General features: G+C 36.7%; 1 protein-coding gene across 1 annotated transcript; it reads left to right on the top strand.

Annotated features, from left to right (window-relative positions):
* The first annotated feature begins 671 nt into the window (after nt 1-671).
* Nucleotides 672-21,068, top strand: LOC108702859 (myosin-4). Its single transcript, XM_018238602.2, has 40 exons — nt 672-716; nt 1,002-1,218; nt 2,796-2,939; nt 3,233-3,389; nt 4,201-4,228; nt 5,584-5,692; nt 6,071-6,163; nt 6,759-6,822; nt 6,909-7,007; nt 7,118-7,221; nt 7,505-7,643; nt 8,103-8,221; nt 8,303-8,452; nt 8,540-8,710; nt 8,843-9,152; nt 9,249-9,316; nt 9,726-9,813; nt 9,958-10,075; nt 10,648-10,771; nt 10,922-11,058; nt 11,138-11,393; nt 12,387-12,629; nt 12,735-12,911; nt 13,000-13,145; nt 13,283-13,373; nt 13,809-14,198; nt 14,288-14,414; nt 14,505-14,623; nt 14,726-14,922; nt 17,197-17,380; nt 17,498-17,663; nt 17,937-18,061; nt 18,150-18,458; nt 18,561-18,764; nt 18,862-18,987; nt 19,090-19,260; nt 19,351-19,455; nt 19,549-19,644; nt 20,293-20,424; nt 20,937-21,068. Exons 2-40 carry the CDS (start codon nt 1,015-1,017, stop codon nt 20,949-20,951), a joined length of 5,805 nt encoding a protein of 1,934 aa, XP_018094091.1. The 5' UTR covers nt 672-716; nt 1,002-1,014; the 3' UTR covers nt 20,952-21,068.
* The last annotated feature ends 854 nt before the right edge of the window (nt 21,069-21,922 follow it).

The raw sequence follows: 21,922 nt of genomic DNA, 5'->3' as shown, positions 1-21,922 counted from the left end.
TTTCTACACATATTTTTAATGGTTGGTACAATAAAGATGTTCACTTTGGACTGTTTGCAATTTGAAGATTTTAAATATTTTTTTCTAGATTTTGAAACTTTGCATTTCTTCACATATTTTTTAATGGTTGGTGCATTAAAGATGTTCATTTTGAATGGTTTGCAATTTTTCATCTTGTAACTCATTCAAGATAGTTTCCAGATTTCTAAACTGTTCAGTTTTAACATATAATTCATTTAATATACAATTTTGAAAATGCTTAATATTTTTAAAGCATGAGCCCTATTTTATTGAAAGGCAGTCAGAAATTTTCAGGTTATTTTTCCCAGATTGGGATGTTTGATGGACACCAATCCCTAAACGGTTTCCTCACTTGTTTCAACAGTTAACCCTGAAGAATTCTTTCTTGCCTTTGGATATTATTTTTTGATATCAGTGCAGATATTTTAGGAATAAGATCAAATCATTTTTCATATTTACATTTTTTCTCCATTAAACTTCAGAGTGGGCTTCTTGCCATATAGAAACCAAAGAGGTACTTGAGACATGTAACAGAAAGGCAAGAATTAATACTATATATAATACACTATTGCGTCTATAGTTTAATTAATTAAAAATATATATTTAATGCACGGTTTTCATTATAATGCTAATGTGTCTAAATCTTTTTTTTACAGTTTGACATGATCATTTTCCATCACTGAAGGACACCAAAGGTAAGAGATCTCAGATAGCTACCTTGAAAAATCTTTATCAAAATAAATAAATAAATAAATGTTATTTGTAACTTATCAATTGTTTTGTTTAGATGACAGACCAATTACATTTATGGAGAAATATCTTTTAAACAGTGATCCAAACTAGACTAGTCCTTTAAACAAAACTTGTAGCCATGGGAATCTTAAAACTCAGTACTGATTCATGTGGCATCACTGCTTAAAAGTTAGTAAACTTGTATTTTACCACCATTTTGCTAGGATTATTTGTGTGTATATTTGCAGAAAAACAGCAACCATGAGTAGTGACGCTGAGATGGCAATCTTTGGGACTGCTGCCCAGTTTCTCCGAAAGTCAGAGAAGGAGAGGATTGAGGCACAGAACAAGCCATTCGATGCAAAGACGTCCGTCTTTGTAATTGATCCGAAACAGATGTATGTTAAAGGCATCGTCCAGAGCAAGGAGGGTGGCAAAGCCACTGTAAAGAAAGAGGACAATACTGTAAGTAAAAATATATTTTGTACTTGCCTTGCTGATTTTGCATTTGACTTGCCTTGTATTTATGAAACGTGGGTGCCTATTGAAGGTTACTCATGCTTTTTTTTACCTGAATCAGTTCTCTTCAGAATGAAGAAAAACGTTGGCAGTTTTTGTTTTTTTCCTTTCAAAAGAAATTACAGAAATTGCTGAGGTTTTGAATCCCAGCACGAAACTCACGCAGGGCTCCTTAAAGATTGCTCATGCCAAATAGCACAAGCAATCTTAAATAGGCCCCCTAGTTTCTATAGATTTGTGAAAGATATTTCCTATGTATTTAGAGGCACATTTATCAAGGGTCGAATTTCGAAATGTATTGGTAAATTCAAATTTTCTCAGTTCGGATGAATTGAATCGACCCGAAAACTCAAATCGAATTTGATTAAAATGAGAAAAACTCTATTCGAATGAAAAAAAACCTTAAATGTAAGGAAGGCTGCAAACATCACCAAATTGATCCCTGGAACTCTCCCATTGACTTATACAATAATTCGGCAGGTTTTAGGTGGCTAATAGTCGAATTTGAGTTCTTAAAGGGCCAAAGGGGCATGTTATTACTTATTATTGGAGCTAAATATCTGGAAAGATTTCTGGAGATATAGGAATCAATCAGATCTTTGCTTTTGTTTTCTAACTTATAGGTGGCTGTTTAAATCTAATTTCTGATTGGTTGCCATGGGCAAAATCTCCAGATTTTAGTAAACATGCCCTAGTGTATGATAAATCTCGGAATTCGAATTAAAACTAATTCAAAAAAATTTGAATTAGAATTTTCACGTTGACCCTTAATAAATCTGCCCCATAATCTTTTCCCGCCATATATACTGTATATATCTTAGCTTTACTGATAAGAATAAGGATTTCAAGGGCATGTAAAGGCAAAAAAATAAAATCCCATTTTAACTTTCTTTAATGAAAAAGAAACCTATCTCCAATATACTTTAATTAAAAAATGTGTACCGTTTTTATAAAAAACCTCACTGTATGCAGTGAAATTTACTGCTGTGGGTAGGAATTGTCAGATGGTCACTAACTGCTGAGCAGGGAAATAATCATACTTATGAACAGCAGGGGGAGCCCCCGCCTTCCCAGCCATGCAGAACTCAAGCAGCTTTGTTTATGACAATCCCTAAGCAGCCCAGACCACACTGAGCATGTGCACAGTCATAGTCTTGCAAAGATGTTTAACAAAGTTACAAGATCCCCTGTAGCCAACTTTGAAAACATAAATTATTTGGATTATTGGATTTTTAGGCTTGTGGTGCAGTAAATTCATGTTTATATTTAGTATACAAAATACAGCATTTCTAGCCTTATTCTATTTTAGACTTTACATGCCCTTTAAGATCTCACTCAAATATAGAAATACATTCCTTCTTCAGGTGAATCTTTTTATTTACTATAGAGTCTTATAAACTGCTGAATTCCAATACAATAAATGAATCATTTTATCTGAGGCCCCTCACTTGTAAATAACAAATTTTTTGGCATTTGTTCCCATGTATCTCTATATCTTACAGTTGTTATGTGTTTTTTTTAAGACTGCAACAGTGAAGGAGGATGAAATCTTCCCTATGAATCCACCAAAGTACGATAAAATTGAAGACATGGCCATGATGACCCACTTGAACGAACCATCTGTCCTGTATAACCTCAAAGAGCGTTATGCAGCCTGGATGATCTATGTGAGTCTCTGTTGCTTTACTGTGATTTTCAACACTTTCATAAAAGAAATTGATATAGGTCTATGGATCATTTAGCAATAGGTTTGATAATTCTACTGTGATTTTAAACACTTTCATAACAGAAATTGATACACGTCTATGGATCATTTAGCAATAGGTTTGATAATCCTATTCTAGTTTTGATTCCTTGAAGGAAATGGCCACCTTCTTCAATATAAGATCTTTTGTTAGGATGTTGCGTGGGTGTCTGAACATTATACATGGGTTTTTATATATGATGTTTCTGTTTCCAGACCTATTCTGGTCTATTCTGTGCTACAGTCAACCCCTACAAGTGGCTTCCTGTGTACAACCCAGAGGTGGTGGCAGCCTACAGAGGCAAGAAGCGTCAAGAGGCCCCACCCCACATCTTCTCCATCTCTGATAATGCCTATCAGTTCATGTTGACAGGTAAATTGCCGTGTCTCCCTACCAACATTTACTTTGTTCGAGTGAAGGAATAGAGGGAAAAATAGTTTGAATTTCGAATGGTCGAATATGGCTACTTCGTCCATTGAATGGACTAAGACCTTCGACTTCGAATAGAATGAATTGAACTAAAAATCGTTCCACTAGTCGAAGTACTGTCTCTTTAAAAAATTCTTCGACCCCCTAGATCGCCACCTAAAACCTACTGAGGCCAATGTTAGCCTATCGGGAAGGTCCCCATAGGCTTCTTAACAATTTTCTGATCGAAGGAATATCCTTCGATCGATGGATTAAAATCCTTCAAATCGTTTGATTCGAAGGATTTTTCCTTTTCGTTTGGTTCGATCGAACGATTATTCCTTCGATCGTTCGATCGTAGGAATACTGGTAAATCCTTCAACTTCGATATTCAAAGTCGAAGGATTTTACTTTGACGGTCGAATATCGAGGGTTAATTAACCCTCGATATTCGACCCTAAGTAAATGTGCCCCTCAGTGTCAAATAAAATCTACTCTGCAAGCTTTTAAATGACAAGTTATAGTTCCTCTACAAAGCCCATACCCTCTGTATACAACTTTGGGAATACTCTTGGAACTTTCTTTTAACATGACAAAAACATGGCAAATGATCTGAGGACTGAATAACAATTTGACCTTCAGAACAAACTCTATTCTACCCTGTTATAACTATGCCCCGAAAAAGCCTCTGCAAATTAATTTTTAAATTTCTTAATAATTCCTCATATTATTTATTTTTTAGTAAGAATAAAGATATTCTTTTGTTTTCCACTAGATCGTGATAATCAGTCTATCCTAATTACGTAAGTATAAATAAAAATAATAAAGTAATAATGATGCTCTAGAGCAGATACATGATTTTGTTGATGTGTAAATGTCACTAATTAATTTCTCTTAAAGGAAAACTATACCCCCAAAATGAATAATTACGCAACAGATAGTTTATATCAAATTAAGTGGCATATGAAAGAATCTTACCAAACTGGAATATATATTTAAGTAAAAACTGCCCTTTTACATCTCTTGTCTTGAAACACCATTTTGTGATGGTCTGTGTGCTGCCTCAGAGATCACCTGACCAGAAATACTACAACTCTCACTGTAACAGGAAGAAGACAGAACTCTGTCTGTTAATTGGCTCATGTGACTTAACATGTATGGTTTATTTGGTGTGTTTGTGTGCACAGTGAATCAAATGATCCCTGGGGGTGGCCCTTAGTTTTTTAAAATGGAAATTTTCTATGTAGGATTACCCAATGGCACATACTACTAAAAAAGTATATTATTATGAAAATGGTTTATTTACATGAAGCAGGGTTTTACATATGAGCTGTTTTATGCAATATCTTTTTATAGAGACCTACATTGTTTGGGGGGTATAGTTTTCCTTTAACATTTGTCTTTCTCCTAATACCTCTATAACACTGATCATCTCAGTCATTAGACACCTTCTGCAGTCTCCAGGCCAATGTGTATGCAGGCTGTATGCACCAGTACACCAGCAACTAATGGTTAGTGATGGGCGAATTTGCGCCATTTCGCAAAACGGCGAAAAATTTGCGAAATCGCAGTTTTTGACGCCGGCGCCTGTTTTTTCAGAAATTTTTTTTTGACGCCGGCGAATTTTTGCCGCAAATTTTCGCGGCGTTTCGCGAATTTATTCACTGGCGGCGAATTTGCGCCTGGCGAATAAATTCGCCCATCACTACTAATGGTAAATTGGAATGGTGCAACACTGTATTTCATCCATATGTATATATGCATCATCTTTATGACCTTGCACATACTGTACAGCACTTATGTTGATGGTCAAGGACTTCTTGCATTCAAGAGTATAAGTTCTTAAGGAAAGAAGAGAATTAACTTATTTCAAAAAGCAGAAGTGCAACAAAAGGGATAACATACCCCACTGGCGTGCAGGGTTGTGGTTGCTCCAGTGTTCAGTTTCAACATATAAAAAGAGGTAAAAGAGGACATTTTTCACAATGGTAGGGGGTCTTTAAAACACATTTGTTTTGGGCCTCGGTAACTTCTAGTTCCATCACTGTCAAAAAGTATCTGGCTAAAAAAAAGCATCTACCACTGCAGTGAGCACCACAGATATTATTTATTTTTTCTACTTTTCTTTGAACCAACATTTTTGTTCTTTACTACTTAGCGGAGAATCTGGAGCAGGAAAGACTGTGAACACGAAACGTGTCATTCAATACTTTGCAACAATTGCAGCTATTGGTGACAAGAAGAAAGAGGAACCTGGAAAAATTCAGGTGAGATTCACACTAATACAAACGAATACCATGGAATGGACATTTCAGCGAGTTTTTATAGTTAATTCAAGTCGCTTACCTAGTTTAACCAGACATTTATGTAAGATTCACAATCACATAAATAGAGTTTGATTTCATGTCACATACATTTTGTTGGGTTTACGTAATCAAAAACACTAAGGCAGGCTTCCTATTACTATACTGTATGTTTCTCGGATTCCAAGCAGGACAAAATAAGATTTTATTATACAGCTTCTATGATGTATTGTATCACTGCAAGATACTGTATATCATGACCAAAAGAATGAAAACCTTCATAGACAATAAAGCTTCTTGTATACCAGTGGAGGTGATTATTTTGTACTTTGTTTCTTACAGGGTAACCTGGAGGATCAAATCATTCAGGCCAACCCTCTGCTGGAAGCCTTTGGTAATGCAAAGACCGTGAGGAATGACAACTCATCCCGCTTTGTAAGTTGATTCACATACAAGTTCAGTCACATAACTACCCCCAGGGGGGGGGCAGATTTGCTCATGTGGGTGGGCCCTGGTGCCCCCCACACCCTCAGTAGTTCTGGAGTCATTCAGTGCTGGGCCAAGCCAGCTAGGCACCCTAGGCAGTGCCCTAGGCAGTGCCTCCCATGGCAGGCATGCGTGTGAAGCAGCACATATTCACATGCTCATGCACGCACCCACCATTGCAAAGGAAATAGGAAGTGCTGGTGGAGGTGGGCGACACAGGGGCAAGGAGGCAGAAGAGGTAGGTGCTTGGTGCCCCTGCACCTTTGCGCCCTAGGCACTTGCTTGTTCTGCCTATCCCTAGTTCCAGCCCTGGGATCATTGATTCCCCAACCTGTTTTTTAAAGAAATTGTTCAGTATAAAAATAAAAACTGGGTAAATAGATAAGCTGTGCAAAATAAAAAATGTTTTCAAAAATGTCATCTGTAAAGGCTGGAGTGACTGGATGTCTACTTCAAAACACTTTTTTGTGTTTTGCTTGGTGTTACTGTTCCTTTAAGCAATGTTCTAACCACCTTTAATATTTTGTCCACTTTGAATAAATAGGGTAAATTCATCAGAATTCACTTTGGAACCACAGGAAAGCTGTCCTCTGCTGATATTGAAACATGTACGTTTGTCTTTGTGATACTTTTCTAACATGCACTCACTCTTTTTAGTACAAATTCTAATTTTAGAACCATTGTGTTTATTTAGATCTTCTGGAAAAATCCAGAGTAACATTCCAGCTATCAGCAGAGAGAAGCTATCATATCTTTTACCAGATCATGTCTAACAAGAGACCAGAGCTTATTGGTGAGTGAGTTGATGGATATTTTGATTCAATTATCCTATGTAGAACTGTACAAAATTGCTGATCTGGTAGCACTAGTGAACTGCAAGTGTTTGTTTCCATTTTTATGCAGATATGCTCCTGATTACAACAAACCCTTATGATTTCCCATTTGTGAGCCAAGGTGAAATCACTGTAGCGAGCATTGATGATCAAGAGGAGCTGATGGCCACAGATGTAAGTAACTTCCCCTATCTTGGTTGGGAAGAGTTTAATTGTTAATAAATTTATTTAAGACTTTTCAATGAACCTCTTTCTAAACTTGGTACCTAAAAAAGGTCATGGATCTTGTTCTGAGGCCCCCATATTCTATTCAAACTTGATGTCCTAGGTTGGCATGAGAACAGATCAAGTCTTACAGTTTTTTAGGCCCATTGTATATCTAATTGTATACATTGCTAAAGCTGCTTTGTAGTCACTGATATGGTCATTGTAATAGTTATGTTTTCTGACTTTTCAGAGTGCCATTGACATTTTGGGTTTCAATCCTGATGAAAAAAATGGCATTTACAAACTCACTGGAGCTGTGATGCACTACGGCAACATGAAATTCAAACAGAAGCAAAGAGAGGAACAGGCTGAGCCAGATGGCACAGAGGGTGAAAAATTACATTTAGATTTAATTGCAAAAATATTAATAGATGATATGTATTGTCTGTATAGGGCATGATCATCTGATGTTCTTGCATTCATCTTTGTTCATACTTTTAAGCAGTGGCGTAACTAGATATTACTGGGCCCCACAGCAAATTATTTTTCAGGCCCCCAAAATGTTTAGAGGTTGACCAATATTTATTGAAATTGTATATGAATTAGGGCCTCATGGGGCCCCTATACCTCCTGGGCCCCCTGCAGCCGCAGGGTCTGCTTCCTCTATAGTTACGCCCCTGCTTTTAAGAGGGCTGGGATAAACCTTATCTTTATCCAATTATTGCATTAGAAGATCTTCAGGGCATAAGTATATTTACTTTTACAGTACTTGTGTATAGTCACATTTCAGTTCTGCAGGTTCCTTAGTTTTTTACTGTTTTGAATCTTCTTTTTATACAATATTACAGTGGCTGACAAAGTTGCCTATTTGATGGGTCTGAACTCAGCAGATCTGCTGAAGGCTCTGTGCTACCCAAGAGTCAAAGTCGGCAATGAATTTGTCACAAAAGGTCAAACCGTCCAGCAGGTAATATTATGGTCTAAAGTCACAGATATCAAAGAGTTTAACCCAGGGATTATAGTAGTAATTATAATGTCTCTACTTTAGGTGCACAATGCTGTTGGTGCTCTGGGCAAGTCAGTATATGAGAAAATGTTCTTGTGGATGGTCATAAGAATTAACCAGCAACTGGACACTAAGCAGCCAAGGCAGCACTTCATCGGTGTCTTGGACATCGCTGGCTTTGAGATCTTTGATGTAAGTATAAAATATATAGTGCTTTTTATCATGAATAATATAATGTACAGTATATATGGTAGAATAATAGTGTGTTTTTATGATCAGTACAACAGCTTAGAGCAGCTCTGTATCAACTTCACCAATGAGAAACTGCAACAGTTTTTCAACCATCACATGTTTGTCCTGGAGCAAGAGGAGTACAAGAAGGAAGGTATTGAATGGGAGTTTATCGACTTTGGCATGGACTTGGCTGCCTGCATTGAGCTTATTGAGAAGGTACACAGTTTTACCATACTTACCATTAATACATAGCTGTTAACAATAATAGTGTTATACAGCACTAGAAAATATTTAGACCTGTGATTCTATAAGGATCCTAGTATTGATGAGCACGTTTGTACACTACAGCCAATGGGCATTTTCTCCATCCTTGAAGAGGAGTGCATGTTCCCCAAGGCAACAGATACTTCTTTCAAGAACAAATTGTATGACCAACATCTGGGCAAGTCCAACAACTTCCAGAAACCCAAGCCTGGAAAAGGCAAAGCTGAGGCTCACTTCTCTCTTGTTCACTATGCTGGGACAGTGGATTACAACATCTCTGGTTGGCTTGACAAGAACAAGGACCCACTGAATGAAACTGTCATCGGGCTCTACCAGAAGTCTTCTGTTAAACTGCTCTCCTTTCTCTACTCTGCATATTCTGCAGGAGATGCAGGTACTGCAAAATTCTAACCATATGAAAGATATAATATGTATCTCTAACAATATTTCTGCATATAAATATATGTTTGCATTTAACTGTCTATTGTAGATACTGGTGGAAAGAAGGGTGGCAAGAAGAAGGGTTCATCTTTCCAGACTGTGTCTGCTCTTTTTAGGGTAAATTATATTGTACTTTACTATCATAATCATTTTTAACTCAAGCCTTATGGCAGTCATACAAAGCAGCAATATATGTCCAAATCCTAAGGGCTAAATCCTTCTCTAGGGCTAAAGGAAAAAGCAGCAGAAAGACCTCCCCCCAGCATTGCAAAGTACATGATAATGTTTATATATAATCTCTGTAAAGCATGTATATATAATGATAATATATTTAATTTAATTTTAGCAGGGCCCTTTTTACCTTTTGTGTTGGTTATTGGTTGTTTTTGTATGTAAATCTGCATTTTCACTGAATCCATCAGTTGATTGTATAGCTAGGGGGTTATGTTGTGCTTTATAAATACATGTTGATAATAATGATAATAATAATAATAATAATATCATTGTTTTAATCTCTGTTCTACAGGAAAATCTGAACAAGCTAATGACCAACCTTAGGAGCACTCACCCCCACTTTGTACGCTGCCTGATCCCTAATGAGACAAAGACTCCAGGTAAGTTAAAAAAATCCTTATCATCCACAAGAAAAAGTGCAAATAGAACACTGACTAATAAGTATATTTACCTAATTAAAATGTTACACTGGTCAGAAATAAATATGAATCTTTTTATATCCTATTACTAACCTATTTTTTTAGGGTCCATGGACCACTTTCTGGTAATGCACCAGCTCAGGTGTAATGGTGTCCTCGAGGGTATTAGGATTTGCAGAAAGGGCTTTCCAAGCAGGATCCTCTACGGTGACTTCAAGCAGCGGTATGAATTGATCAATTCCTCCTTTATTGATAAACTATAGAAAATACTAAATGGCTGTTATAAGGTGGGTTCTCCTCTAAAGAACTAACATGCAAAATGTTCATATGAGCTCACATCTCTTGACAATGTTTAAAGGAAAACTAAACCCCCGTTGCTGTGTCAGCACAGCGGAGCTCACGGAACCATATTCAGTAATTCGGGAAACTTCAGAGAGTAAGCACCGTATCGGCGCATGCACAGTTGTAGCAATTTTCCTGTCTCCGAACAACTGTACATGCGTCAAAGCCATGGAAATTGGCAAAGGGACCCAAAGATTCCCAAAGCGCCACAAGATGGAGCCCATGAGCTCCTCTGCACTGACCTGCCAATGTGGGGTATTTACCAGCTTTAGTCATTTACTTGTGTGAACACTTGTGCGGGGGCGGGAGCAGGGAGGGAGGGTAGGGTTTTTTTTTTATTAGAAAGAGGGTTTAGATCTCCTTTAAGCAGCCTTACCATTAAATCCAGCAATCCACTAGGTTATTCATCAAAAACTTTCATAAAGCATAATTTCTCTTTTCGTTTTAATATAGTTACAAGATTCTAAATGCAAGTGCTATTCCTGAGGGGCAATTTATTGACAGCAAGAAAGCTTCACAGAAGCTTCTTGGATCCATTGATGTTGACCACACTCAATACAAATTTGGACACACTAAGGTGAATTATTCAACACTTTAAGCTGGTTCCTTAAACTTCCTCCTCTACTTAACAAAATAAACCAATTAAATATAATATCTAAATTTCTGCTAATAAATGACATTCAACAGGACAATTTAAAAATGTAAACTAAACACGTGTTACCAACAGGTTTTCTTTAAAGCTGGCTTATTGGGTACTCTGGAAGAGATGCGAGATGAACGTTTGGCCCAGTTAATCACTCGTACTCAGGCCATTTGCAGAGGTTACCTCATGAGAGTTGAGTTTCAGAAGATGATGGAAAGAAGGTATTTCTTATTTAAATGTTAAATCACAATGAAATAGATACATTTTGGTTTGATATTGATAGAATATGCTTATTTCCAGAGAATCCATCTTCTGCATTCAGTACAATGTCCGTTCATTCATGAATGTCAAGCATTGGCCATGGATGAAACTTTACTTTAAGATAAAGCCTCTCCTGAAGAGCGCAGAGTCTGAGAAAGAGATGCAAAACATGAAAGAAGAGTTTGAGAAGACCAAAGAACTTTTGGCAAAATCGGAAGCAAAGAAAAAGGAGCTGGAGGAGAAAATGGTTTCCATTATGCAGGAAAAAAATGATCTTCAGCTTCAAGTTACATCTGTAAGGGATGCATTTTAAACACCGTTTATGCAATCTGTAGATGATGAATTTCAAATAGTTTTTCTAATAAGAAAATATACTAAACTATATATATATGTATAAAAAGCAATATATCCATAGATCATGGTTTGAGGTAAGTTTTATTTATTTTCCTAATAGCCTTTAGACAATGAAGACAGAGCTCTTCACTAGTGTTTTTGAATCTCTTAATCTCTTATCAACCAAGATTGTCAAAACAAACTGTTCCATTCATCAAAGAATCCTCCATTTGTTAGCTATTCATTTTTAAAGACTCAAGGGCGATTTTAACTCTTCTCAGAGGTGGGACTTGATTGTAGGGCAATTCTCTCAGACAATACTCCAGCTCAAAAGTATTCTTCATATTGTTGTCCTGCTGCATGATGTAATTTACACCAATGAATCACTGGCCAAGGGGATGGCGTGTTCTAAGAAACACATTTTTTTATATAAAACTTTGCAAGTCTAGGGTATGTTAGCAATACTTTCATCTTTTGACGTTGTGTAAAATTAATTACAGAAATATTTTAATTCCTTTTTGGCTGAGCGCACAAAAAAATATTTATTTGTGTGCTCACGTCATAATAAATATAACATTTTGTTTTTTCACACAAAGTACTTTGTGTGCCGCATTACAATTTGCCCTTATCCCTGGAAATGAGCACACAGATTAAAGGGAACATTTATTGCAGTTGATGTGTTTTTAGCTATTTCATAAATATTGCCCTACCTTGTTAGCGAAGATCCTTCTGCTACAACTGTTCTTCAGAGAATACGAATTATTGTTACGAATTTCTTTCATTTATGGCACCCGAATAGATCCTTATGTAGACAGGTTAACTTTTGGGAAGGGTTCTGAGTTGAATGGTAAGCATAATGCTTTTTATGTGTTTCCGGTATTGTGAAACACTCACCATGAAACTGGACCAGACAAAAAAGTTTACTTATCCCTAATTTTAATGTTAACATTTCCAGGAATCTGAGAGTCTGGCAGATTCAGAGGAAAGATGTGAAGGTCTGATCAAAGCTAAAATACAACTGGAGGCTAAAATAAAGGAATTCAATGAAAGGCTGGAAGATGAAGAGGAATCAAATGCAGAACTTACAGCAAAGAAAAGGAAACTGGAGGATGAGTGTTCTGAGTTGAAAAAAGATATTGATGACCTTGAACTCACACTGGCCAAAGTAGAGAAAGAAAAACATGCCACAGAAAACAAGGTAATTGACTTTTACTAAATAGATCACTTGCAGACACACATACAAGTACAAGTACCTTGTGTCTATATCAGATGCTTTTCTCTAATACTTATTGTAAAAATGCAGGTTAAGAACTTAACTGAAGAGATGGCAGTTCTGGATGAGACCATTGCCAAACTAACTAAAGAAAAGAAAGCTCTTCAGGAAGCTCACCAACAGACCCTTGATGACCTTCAGGCTGAAGAAGACAAAGTCAACACCCTCACCAAAGCAAAATCTAAGCTGGAGCAGCAAGTTGACGATGTAAGGATATTAATTCCAGGTGATAACAATGATAATGATGCCATGAAAGCTATTAGTTAACATTTTGATATCTTTTATATTCCTTCAGCTTGAGGGATCTTTGGAGCAGGAAAAGAAGCTGCGTATGGATATGGAGAGGGCAAAGAGAAAGCTGGAAGGTGATCTGAAGCTGGCCCAAGAGTCTACAATGGACTTGGAAAATGACAGGCAGCAGTTGGATGAAAAAGTGAAAAAGTAAAAAATGGCAAAGAACTAACTTTAGTGTGAACCAGTGTGGAAGACAGATCATTACTGACCAACACACTGCTGACAATTGCATCTTCAAAATATAGAAGTCAATTAAATTATATATTTCTGTATAACCTTTATAGGAAGGAGTTTGAAATAAGCCAGTTGCAAAGCAAGATTGAAGATGAACAGGCTCTAGGTGCTCAGCTTCAAAAGAAAATTAAAGAGCTGCAGGTATAATTTTCATGTGCTTAATAATAATTTTTGTAGAACACACCACTTTAATATTGAATCAAATTTGTTTTAATCACTATGTATAAAGTATTACATATATGGCAAATATTTTCACCATGTTTCGTGGAAATGACACCCATAGTCTAATAAATTTGCTGCGCGTCAAATTTTTTTTGATGCCTGTAGACTTTAATGGGCATCGGCGACATTTCGCCGGAGGCGAATTTTTGGTGAAATGAAAAGGGTCAAAGTCGCCCATCCCTATTACTATGCTATTTGATCATTTGGTGCTGCTATTTCTCTGGTCTGTTTAGAGACAATGGCTGAATGGATACTGTTTTTTCATTGTACATGACTAAAGCAGTACTAAAAAGATCAAGTTTAAACTTTAAAGTAGTCTGTTCAAATTATAATTTAATGAATTAATTTGTCTAGGCCCGCATTGAGGAACTGGAAGAGGAAATTGAATCAGAGCGTGCAGCTCGTGCCAAGGCAGAAAAGCAGCGTTCTGACCTCTCCAGGGAGCTTGAGGAGATAAGTGAGCGTTTAGAAGAAGCTGGAGGTGCAACTTCTGTTCAGATTGAGCTGAACAAGAAGCGCGAAGCAGAATACCAGAAGATGAGACGTGACCTTGAAGAGGCCACTCTGCAACATGAAGCTACAGCCTCTGCTTTTAGGAAGAAACATGCTGACAGTGTTGCAGAACTAGGGGAACAGATTGACAACCTTCAAAGAGTCAAACAGAAGCTTGAAAAGGAAAAGAGTGAACTGAAGATGGAGATTGATGACTTGGCCAGCAACTTGGAATCTGTCTCCAAAGCCAAAGTAAGCGATGAACTTATGTTTCGATTTTAGTACATCTTCACTGCAGGAAAAGTAATCTAAAAGATATACTAATTTAATTTTCTTTGCAGTCAAACTTAGAAAAGATGTGCAGAACTCTAGAGGACCAATTTTCTGAAGTGAAGACTAAGGAGGAAGAGCACCTCAGAGTGATTAATGATATTAATGCACAGAGAGCTCGTCTGCAGACAGAAAATGGTAACTATTCTGTATATAAGATATTAAAATACAATGATGGACCCTGGGCAGGGCACTACATTTCATCTAAATTTCATTTTGATCTGTTAGGGGAATTTGCTCGCCAGCTAGACGAAAAAGAATCTTTGATCTCTCAACTTTCCAGAGGCAAGCAAGCTTTCACTCAGCAAACTGAGGAACTGAAGAGACAACTGGAGGAGGAAACAAAGGTAATGGTTTTCTCTTAATTAACAAAAAAAATTACATTTGATATATAAAAAGTGAAAAAAATATACCGAGCACGGAATTCATTCTCTTTAAAATCCCTATAGGCCAAGAATGCCCTTGCCCATGGATTGCAATCTGCCCGCCATGACTGTGACCTACTAAGGGAGCAATATGAAGAAGAGCAGGAAGCGAAGGGTGAGCTGCAACGGTCACTCTCCAAGGCCAACAGTGAAGTGGCTCAGTGGAGAACCAAATATGAGACTGATGCAATCCAGCGCACTGAGGAACTGGAGGATGCTAAGTAAGTTAACATATATAAATATATTTAAAAACATATGAAAATATTTATTTTTGTCACTATTAAGCAATGATTAATGATGAGAAAAATTTTTCACCATGTATGGTTTCACAGTAAATTTCACTGTCAGTTTCAATGCCAGCAAAAAATTCACCATGTGATAAGTTTTGCATGCGACAAAAATGTCATGCGTTAGACAAAAATGTCACCCATAGACTAAAAATAGTAATGCATTTTGCTACAAAAATGTTGCCCATAAACTTTTATGTGTCAAGAAAATTTTTCTCAATTTTGCAAATTTTTTCCTAGTTTCACAAAAGTTTTGGCGAAGCAAAACAGGACAGATTTGCTTATTACGAGTAATGATTAGTGATGGGCGTATTAATTTGGCAGGCACAAATTTGCAACAAATTTTCATGTTTCGCCGCCAGTGAATAAATTCATGAAATTGCAGCAAAAAGTTGCTGGCAAAGAATCTGTGGCAACAAAAAAAATTTTGCGGGTCAGAATTCTTGTTGCGCGTCAAAATACTTTAATGCGTTTTGCAAATTTTTCAATTCACACATCACTAGTAATGATCCATAATAATGTATAGCATATCTTTCTGTACAAAAGCCACATTTTTTATGACCCCCTAGCACATTTTTAAGCCTGAAAAAATATGGGTTGTATTGTTAAACATGAGCTTGATAGCATCTATAAAGTAATATCCATAAGAAATAATGATGGGCGAATTTATTCGGCAGGAGCGAATTTGCGTAGAATTGACGTGATTCGTCGCTGGCGAATAAATTCGTGATACGGCCGCGAAAATTCGCCGCCGTAAAAAAAATGGACGGACGGAAGCTTCAAAAACGAGACGCTGGCGCCGTTTTGCGAATTTTTCTCAGTTTCGTGAACTTTTCGCCGTTTCACAAATTTTCCGGTGAAGCGAAATGGCGCAAATTCGCCCATCACTAATAAGAATCCTCTGATATAAAGTATTTATGAACATTTACAAATAGAACTGTAGAGTTTAAAACTGTCAAATTAACAAACAAAGGGCCAGATTCAAATCAGTGAGAAAAACTGATAACAATGTTTATCGCATGAAAAGTCATGGATGAGATTCAATTTGTGATGCAATTCAATTCAGAAATGCTTATCTCATGGTTTATCACATGAATTGGAACTGAATTAGGAGAAAAGTTTTTTCTGCTAAAATTGAATCTCATCCATGAGTTGATGATAAACCACAAGAAAATGTTTTCTCACTGAACTGAATCTGTCCCAATGTCTTCCTTTACTATATTTTACAGTTTTCCTTTTCTAGCATCGTTTTCTCTTTTCCAGAAATTGGTGGAGTCTAATATACAGAGGAAACTATTCCTTTTCAACTATGCCTAACTTTACTACATTTTGGTCCAGATTCAATTCAGTGAGAAAAAGTTATCATGTCAAAAGTCACTGAAGAAATTCAATTTGAAGTTCCAGTCCCATAGACTTCAATAGTTTTCACATGATAAATTTTGATATGAGTTTTTCTGAATTGAATTGTGAAAACACATTTAAGTCAATAGGCAGCAAAATATTTTTTTTACATGTTTCAATTTTTAACATGCAAAGTCAATGAAAGTTTTTTTTTGTGGAGACTTTTTTTTATCTCTGCCACTTTTTTGTTTCAGATACTTTTTGTCCAAAAGCATTAAAGTCAATGGGTGTTTTTTCTTTTTGTCTTGCCAATTTTTTGTTTTGGCAACATTTTTGCATTGGTAAATTTTTTGCCACAGTTTCGGGGTAAAATGTGCAGATGGGAAAATGCTGAATTTGGCTACAAAGCCATGCCTGGTGAAAAAAATCCACTCATCGCTACATATAACCCCGATTTTGGCTTTTTTAGCTGAGATGTACTGCATGTACTATAAATAATCCAGTTGCACACCTTTTCTTCTTGTATTGTGGCAGTTGTGGTGTAGATCATCAGATTATGTTTGTCTCCATTCTTTGCCTATTAAATACTAAATGATCTCTTATAGAGAGAAACCATTGCTGGCATTTACATGACCTACCAATGTATATATACAGGTATATTTGACATGTTTATACTGGAAATGCTTGAAATTGGATTAAAAAACATATTTGAATATGGCATGACACATTATAATATTAATGATATTCAATTTTTTCTGCCTTCTCTAAACATTTTATTTTGTTTTTTTATCCATCTTTTGGACATTTATATACACATATGTTTCTGGAACAGATCTAAACAGATTTTTTTGTGAATTTGTATTACAGGAAGAAGCTTGCTCAGCGGCTTCAGGAAGCTGAGGAACAAATCGAGGCTGTCAACTCTAAGTGCTCCTCCCTAGAGAAGACCAAACAGAGACTTCATGGGGAGGTGGAAGACCTCATGGTGGATGTCGAACGTTCAAACTCAGCTTGTGCAGCTCTTGATAAGAAGCAGAAAAACTTTGACAAGGTACCATTAGATCATTATGGCTAGAAAATAAGAGTATTTATGCAGATAAAAAGATTAATATGGGAAAGAATTTTTTTTTAATGTCTTCCATTTGTGTCATTTATTTCAATCACTTAGGTGTTGGCAGAGTGGAAACAGAAATATGAAGAGACCCAGGCTGAACTTGAGGCCTCTCAGAAAGAGTCTAGGTCTCTAAGCACTGAAGTGTTTAAGATGAAGAACTCATATGAAGAAGCATTAGACCAACTTGAGACCCTCAAGAGAGAAAACAAGAACCTTCAACGTATGTTTTCGGGCCTTTTATATAAAATCATTCACTATGGCATTAGCTTTTTTTGGTTCTAAAAGAGATGTTTAAGATTTATTGGCCAGCAAATAACTTTAGAAGAAAGACTCACTTTCTAAAATATTTTCCCCTTCTTCACAATCTCTTGTTCTTCCTCTTGTAATTTCATACTCACTCTCTTTTCTGCTACCTTGTCCTATAATTTTTTTTCTCCTTTCCCTTATTCTCCACCCTTATATAACTATTTATGCCTTCTTTACACTACTTCAGAGGAGATCTCTGACTTGACTGAACAGGTTGCCGAGTCTGGAAAGATTATTCATGAGATAGAAAAGTCTAAGAAACAGGTTGAACAGGAGAAATCAGATTTACAATCAGCGCTAGAAGAAGCTGAGGTCAGTTAATTAATGTGTCAACTAAGGAAACATGTATACATGTTTAGAGTCAAAATTGAAAACTTTATATATTTATGAATTTCTCTAGGCATCTTTGGAGCATGAAGAAGCCAAGATTCTTCGGATCCAGCTTGAATTGAATCAAGTCAAAGGTGAGATTGACAGAAAAATTGCTGAGAAGGATGAAGAAATTGATCAGATTAAGAGGAACAGCCAGAGAGCTCTGGAATCCATGCAGAGCACCTTAGATGCTGAGATCAGAAGCAGGAATGATGCACTCAGACTAAAAAAGAAGATGGAGGGAGATCTGAATGAGATGGAAATTCAATTAAGCCATGCCAACCGACAAGCAGCAGAGTCACAAAAACAACTCAGGAATGTGCAAGGACTGCTTAAGGTGAGACCTTGATTAAAACTATATATGTAATTCATGAGATTGCATGGTACAGTATTATTCTCTACTTTCTGCTTGGCTAAACATCATCTTCTTTAAATTCAGGATACTCAACTACACCTTGATGATGCCCTTCGAGGAAATGAAGATCTAAAAGAGCAGCTGGCTATTGTTGAAAGGAGGAATAACCTCATGCTAGCTGAAATTGAGGAGATGAGGACTGCTCTAGAACAGACTGAGCGTGGGCGCAAGGTGGCAGAACAGGAACTCATTGATGTTACAGAGCGTGTGCAACTGCTTCACACACAGGTAAGTGACTGTAAGAAGAAGTCTTTCTGTATTTTTCTTGGCTGAATTAGTTTTGTGTATATTAGTGGTCACTTGATGTTTTTATTAAATATCACAGAACACCAGTCTGATCAACACTAAGAAGAAGATTGAGGCTGATATCGCTCAACTTCAAAATGAAGTGGAAGAAGCTGTTCAGGAAGCAAGGAATGCAGATGAAAAGGCAAAGAAAGCAATTACTGATGTAAGCTTGTTATTGCTTATTTTCTTAAGGTCACATTTATTTTCTTAATGGTCATAATCACCCGCTGTCTATATAACTAATGCATTTTCCTGCTTAACTTAGGCTGCCATGATGGCTGAGGAACTCAAGAAGGAACAAGACACCAGTGCTCACCTTGAACGTATGAAGAAGAATCTGGAGCAGACCGTGAAGGATCTCCAACATCGTCTGGATGAGGCTGAACAACTGGCATTGAAAGGAGGCAAGAAGCAGCTCCAGAAGTTGGAGGCCAGGGTATGATTTAACCCAAATGCATTCAACCCCACAGGAAAAAAATAATTGTTTTTATCATTAATATGTCAGACCATTTTACAATTTTCATAGGTGCGTGAACTTGAAAATGATCTTGATCTTGAGCAAAGGAGAGGATCTGATGCCATCAAAGGAGTGCGCAAGTATGAGAGAAGAGTCAAAGAGCTGACTTACCAGGTACAGAAAATGTATTTGAATGGCACACTTAAAAAGAAAACATAGATTTTATCAGTGTCACTTCTTTCATACCTTATACCTTATTTCTTGCAGTCTGAAGAGGACAAAAAGAATGTTTTTAGGCTTCAGGACTTAGTGGACAAATTGCAGCTGAAAGTCAAAGCATACAAGAGACAAGCAGAGGAGACTGTAAGTATATTTAATGTCAACCCTAACAATGTCAGTACATGGGTTATTTGATTTGCTTTTCAAAGGACAGGCCCAGTTGTTTCCTGAGTAATATATATATATATATATTACAATAATACTATTACTATTAAAAGTATGGGACCTGTTATCCAGAATTCTCGAGACCTGGGATTTTCTGGATAAGGGGTCTTTCTGTAATTTGGATCTCCTTACCTTAAGTCTACTAAAGAATGATTTAAACATGAATTACACCCAATAAGATTTTTTTCCTTCGGTAAGGATCAATTTTATCTTAGTTGGGATCAAGTACAAGGTACTGTTTTAGTACTATAGGGGAAAAGGAATTTTTGTTTTTTAAAAAATGTCATTATTTGATTAAAATTGAGTCTATGGGAGATGGCTTCCCATAATTCAGAGCTTTCTGGATAACAAATTTCCACCGGACCCTATACCTACTTTAAAAATTGTGGTGTGGGCGAATAAAGGACAATTAGAATTGAGAATCCAGTCTATTTATACTGAATTAAATTAGTCATACCAAGTAACTTTGAGCAAGATAAAAAATTATGCCGCAATTAATACTTTAATGAATAACTGGTTGCTGCTCAGCCTTTTTTTTAATTTTTTTTACATATTTTCTTGTTTTAGGAGGAACAAGCTAATGTCCACCTGTCTAGATTCAGGAAGACTCAGCATGAACTAGAAGAGGCAGAGGAACGTGCTGACATTGCAGAATCCCAAGTCAACAAGCTCAGAGCCAAGACCCGGGTTATTGGAAAGGTAACTTGTCCTTACCAAGGAAAATCCGATTTTTTTCTGACTTTTTCATCCGATTTTCATGAATTTACCATTTTTTTTCGTAATTTTCACCCGAAAACTCTGAAAAAGTTGGGGTAATGCACGAAAACCAGCGCACATCAAAAAATCATTGGGACTTCTCCCATTGACTTATATGCAACCTCGACAGGTCTGAGATGCCAGATTTTCAGATTCAGACTTTTCCATACTCAGGGTTCAATACATTTCGAAAAATTCGTGATTTTTTAAAAGTCTGATTTCATATAAAAAATCACGATTTTTTGTGATTTTTGCATTTGAAGTTAAGTAAATAACTGGGCTGAATTCAAATCTTGCAAATAGCATTGATCCTGGATTCGGTGCATCCCAGTTTCCCACAGCTCCTCTCAAAAATCTACAAAAATGTTGGCTCTTTTAAAATGATCCGATAAGTTGCAGTCAGTAAACTGCTTTGGTACCTGACTTAATCCTTTTGTCTGTTTTTCTTCTCTTAGAAAGTGGAAGAGTGAAACTTGCACAGAATATTTGCAGAAGTTCATAAAATATGGACTGCTGAATAAAGAAACCTTTTGTTTGTATGTAGTATGTACAGTGTTCAGCATGAAAATAAATCCTTTTGGGATTTAGTCATATTGTCTGTTTTTTTATTTATTAAGTCTCAGATTTTCTGAAGCTATTTTATAAACATGTTTTAAATAAGTTGTTAAACTGGGTCAGTTTGTGGAACCCCACTGTGAACCACTCCTGGGTAAATAAATCCTGTCTCTCACTATAACATTTTTACATTAGGAACACAGATTCCTATAGTTCCTTCTCTCTGCTCTCTTTCCTATGGTCAGAAAGGTGGCAAGGCAAAGCAGTATAAGGCAAAGCAGTATAATGCAGCCTGATGGATCAAGGGCTCCCCCAAGTGCATCCATCTAGTTATGTAATGTCAAGAAGTGTACCTGCTCTTTCTATAAGTACAGAAATACAAAAAAATATATATTTTTAAGTTATGATTTGGTAACTCGGGGCTGTATACCTGGTAGCCCACACATCAGATGTGGCCCTCCAAGACATTTGGTCCTGCATGAGTTTCCTAACTCAAACTGGGTTTCAAATGGCAATGTACATTTACCTGAACGGGTTTTGGGAACAAAGAAAAATGTTGGCACCTATAAGCTGCTTAAATATTTCTTAGTTCAATAAGCCAGTTCAGGGTAATTCTTGTTAATTGGCAAGGTTTTCCATCTTGAATCACAATCTGAGTTAGGAAACTCTGCAGGGCTTCCTTAGAGATTGGTTGTGCCAAAAAGTACAATCAATATTTAATAGGCCCCACTATTTTGCTAGAGTTGACACCTGCCCATTTGTAACCCAGACAGCCCAGTTTTGGAAGGGCTGTCCATGTCAAAACTGTCTGACCTTTTTTCCAAATTAGGAAATCTGGACAGGACTGCCTTTGATTGATGTGGTGATCCCCTTTCACCACTTCAAA

Source organism: Xenopus laevis, chromosome 9_10S (assembly GCF_017654675.1).
Source record: "Xenopus laevis strain J_2021 chromosome 9_10S, Xenopus_laevis_v10.1, whole genome shotgun sequence".
In the NCBI taxonomy this organism is placed as follows: Eukaryota; Metazoa; Chordata; class Amphibia; order Anura; family Pipidae; genus Xenopus; species Xenopus laevis.
This window is presented reverse-complemented; position numbering and strand designations above follow the sequence as displayed.

Coding starts and splice junctions, on each gene's coding strand:
- LOC108702859 (XM_018238602.2), top strand. CDS start 1,015: ATGAGTAGTGACGCTGAGATGGCAATCTTTGGGACTGCTGCCCAGTTT. Junction 11,394..12,386: donor TTCAGCTTCAAGTTACATCT/GTAAGGGATGCA, acceptor TAACATTTCCAG/GAATCTGAGAGTCTGGCAGA. Junction 19,645..20,292: donor AGAGACAAGCAGAGGAGACT/GTAAGTATATTT, acceptor TTCTTGTTTTAG/GAGGAACAAGCTAATGTCCA.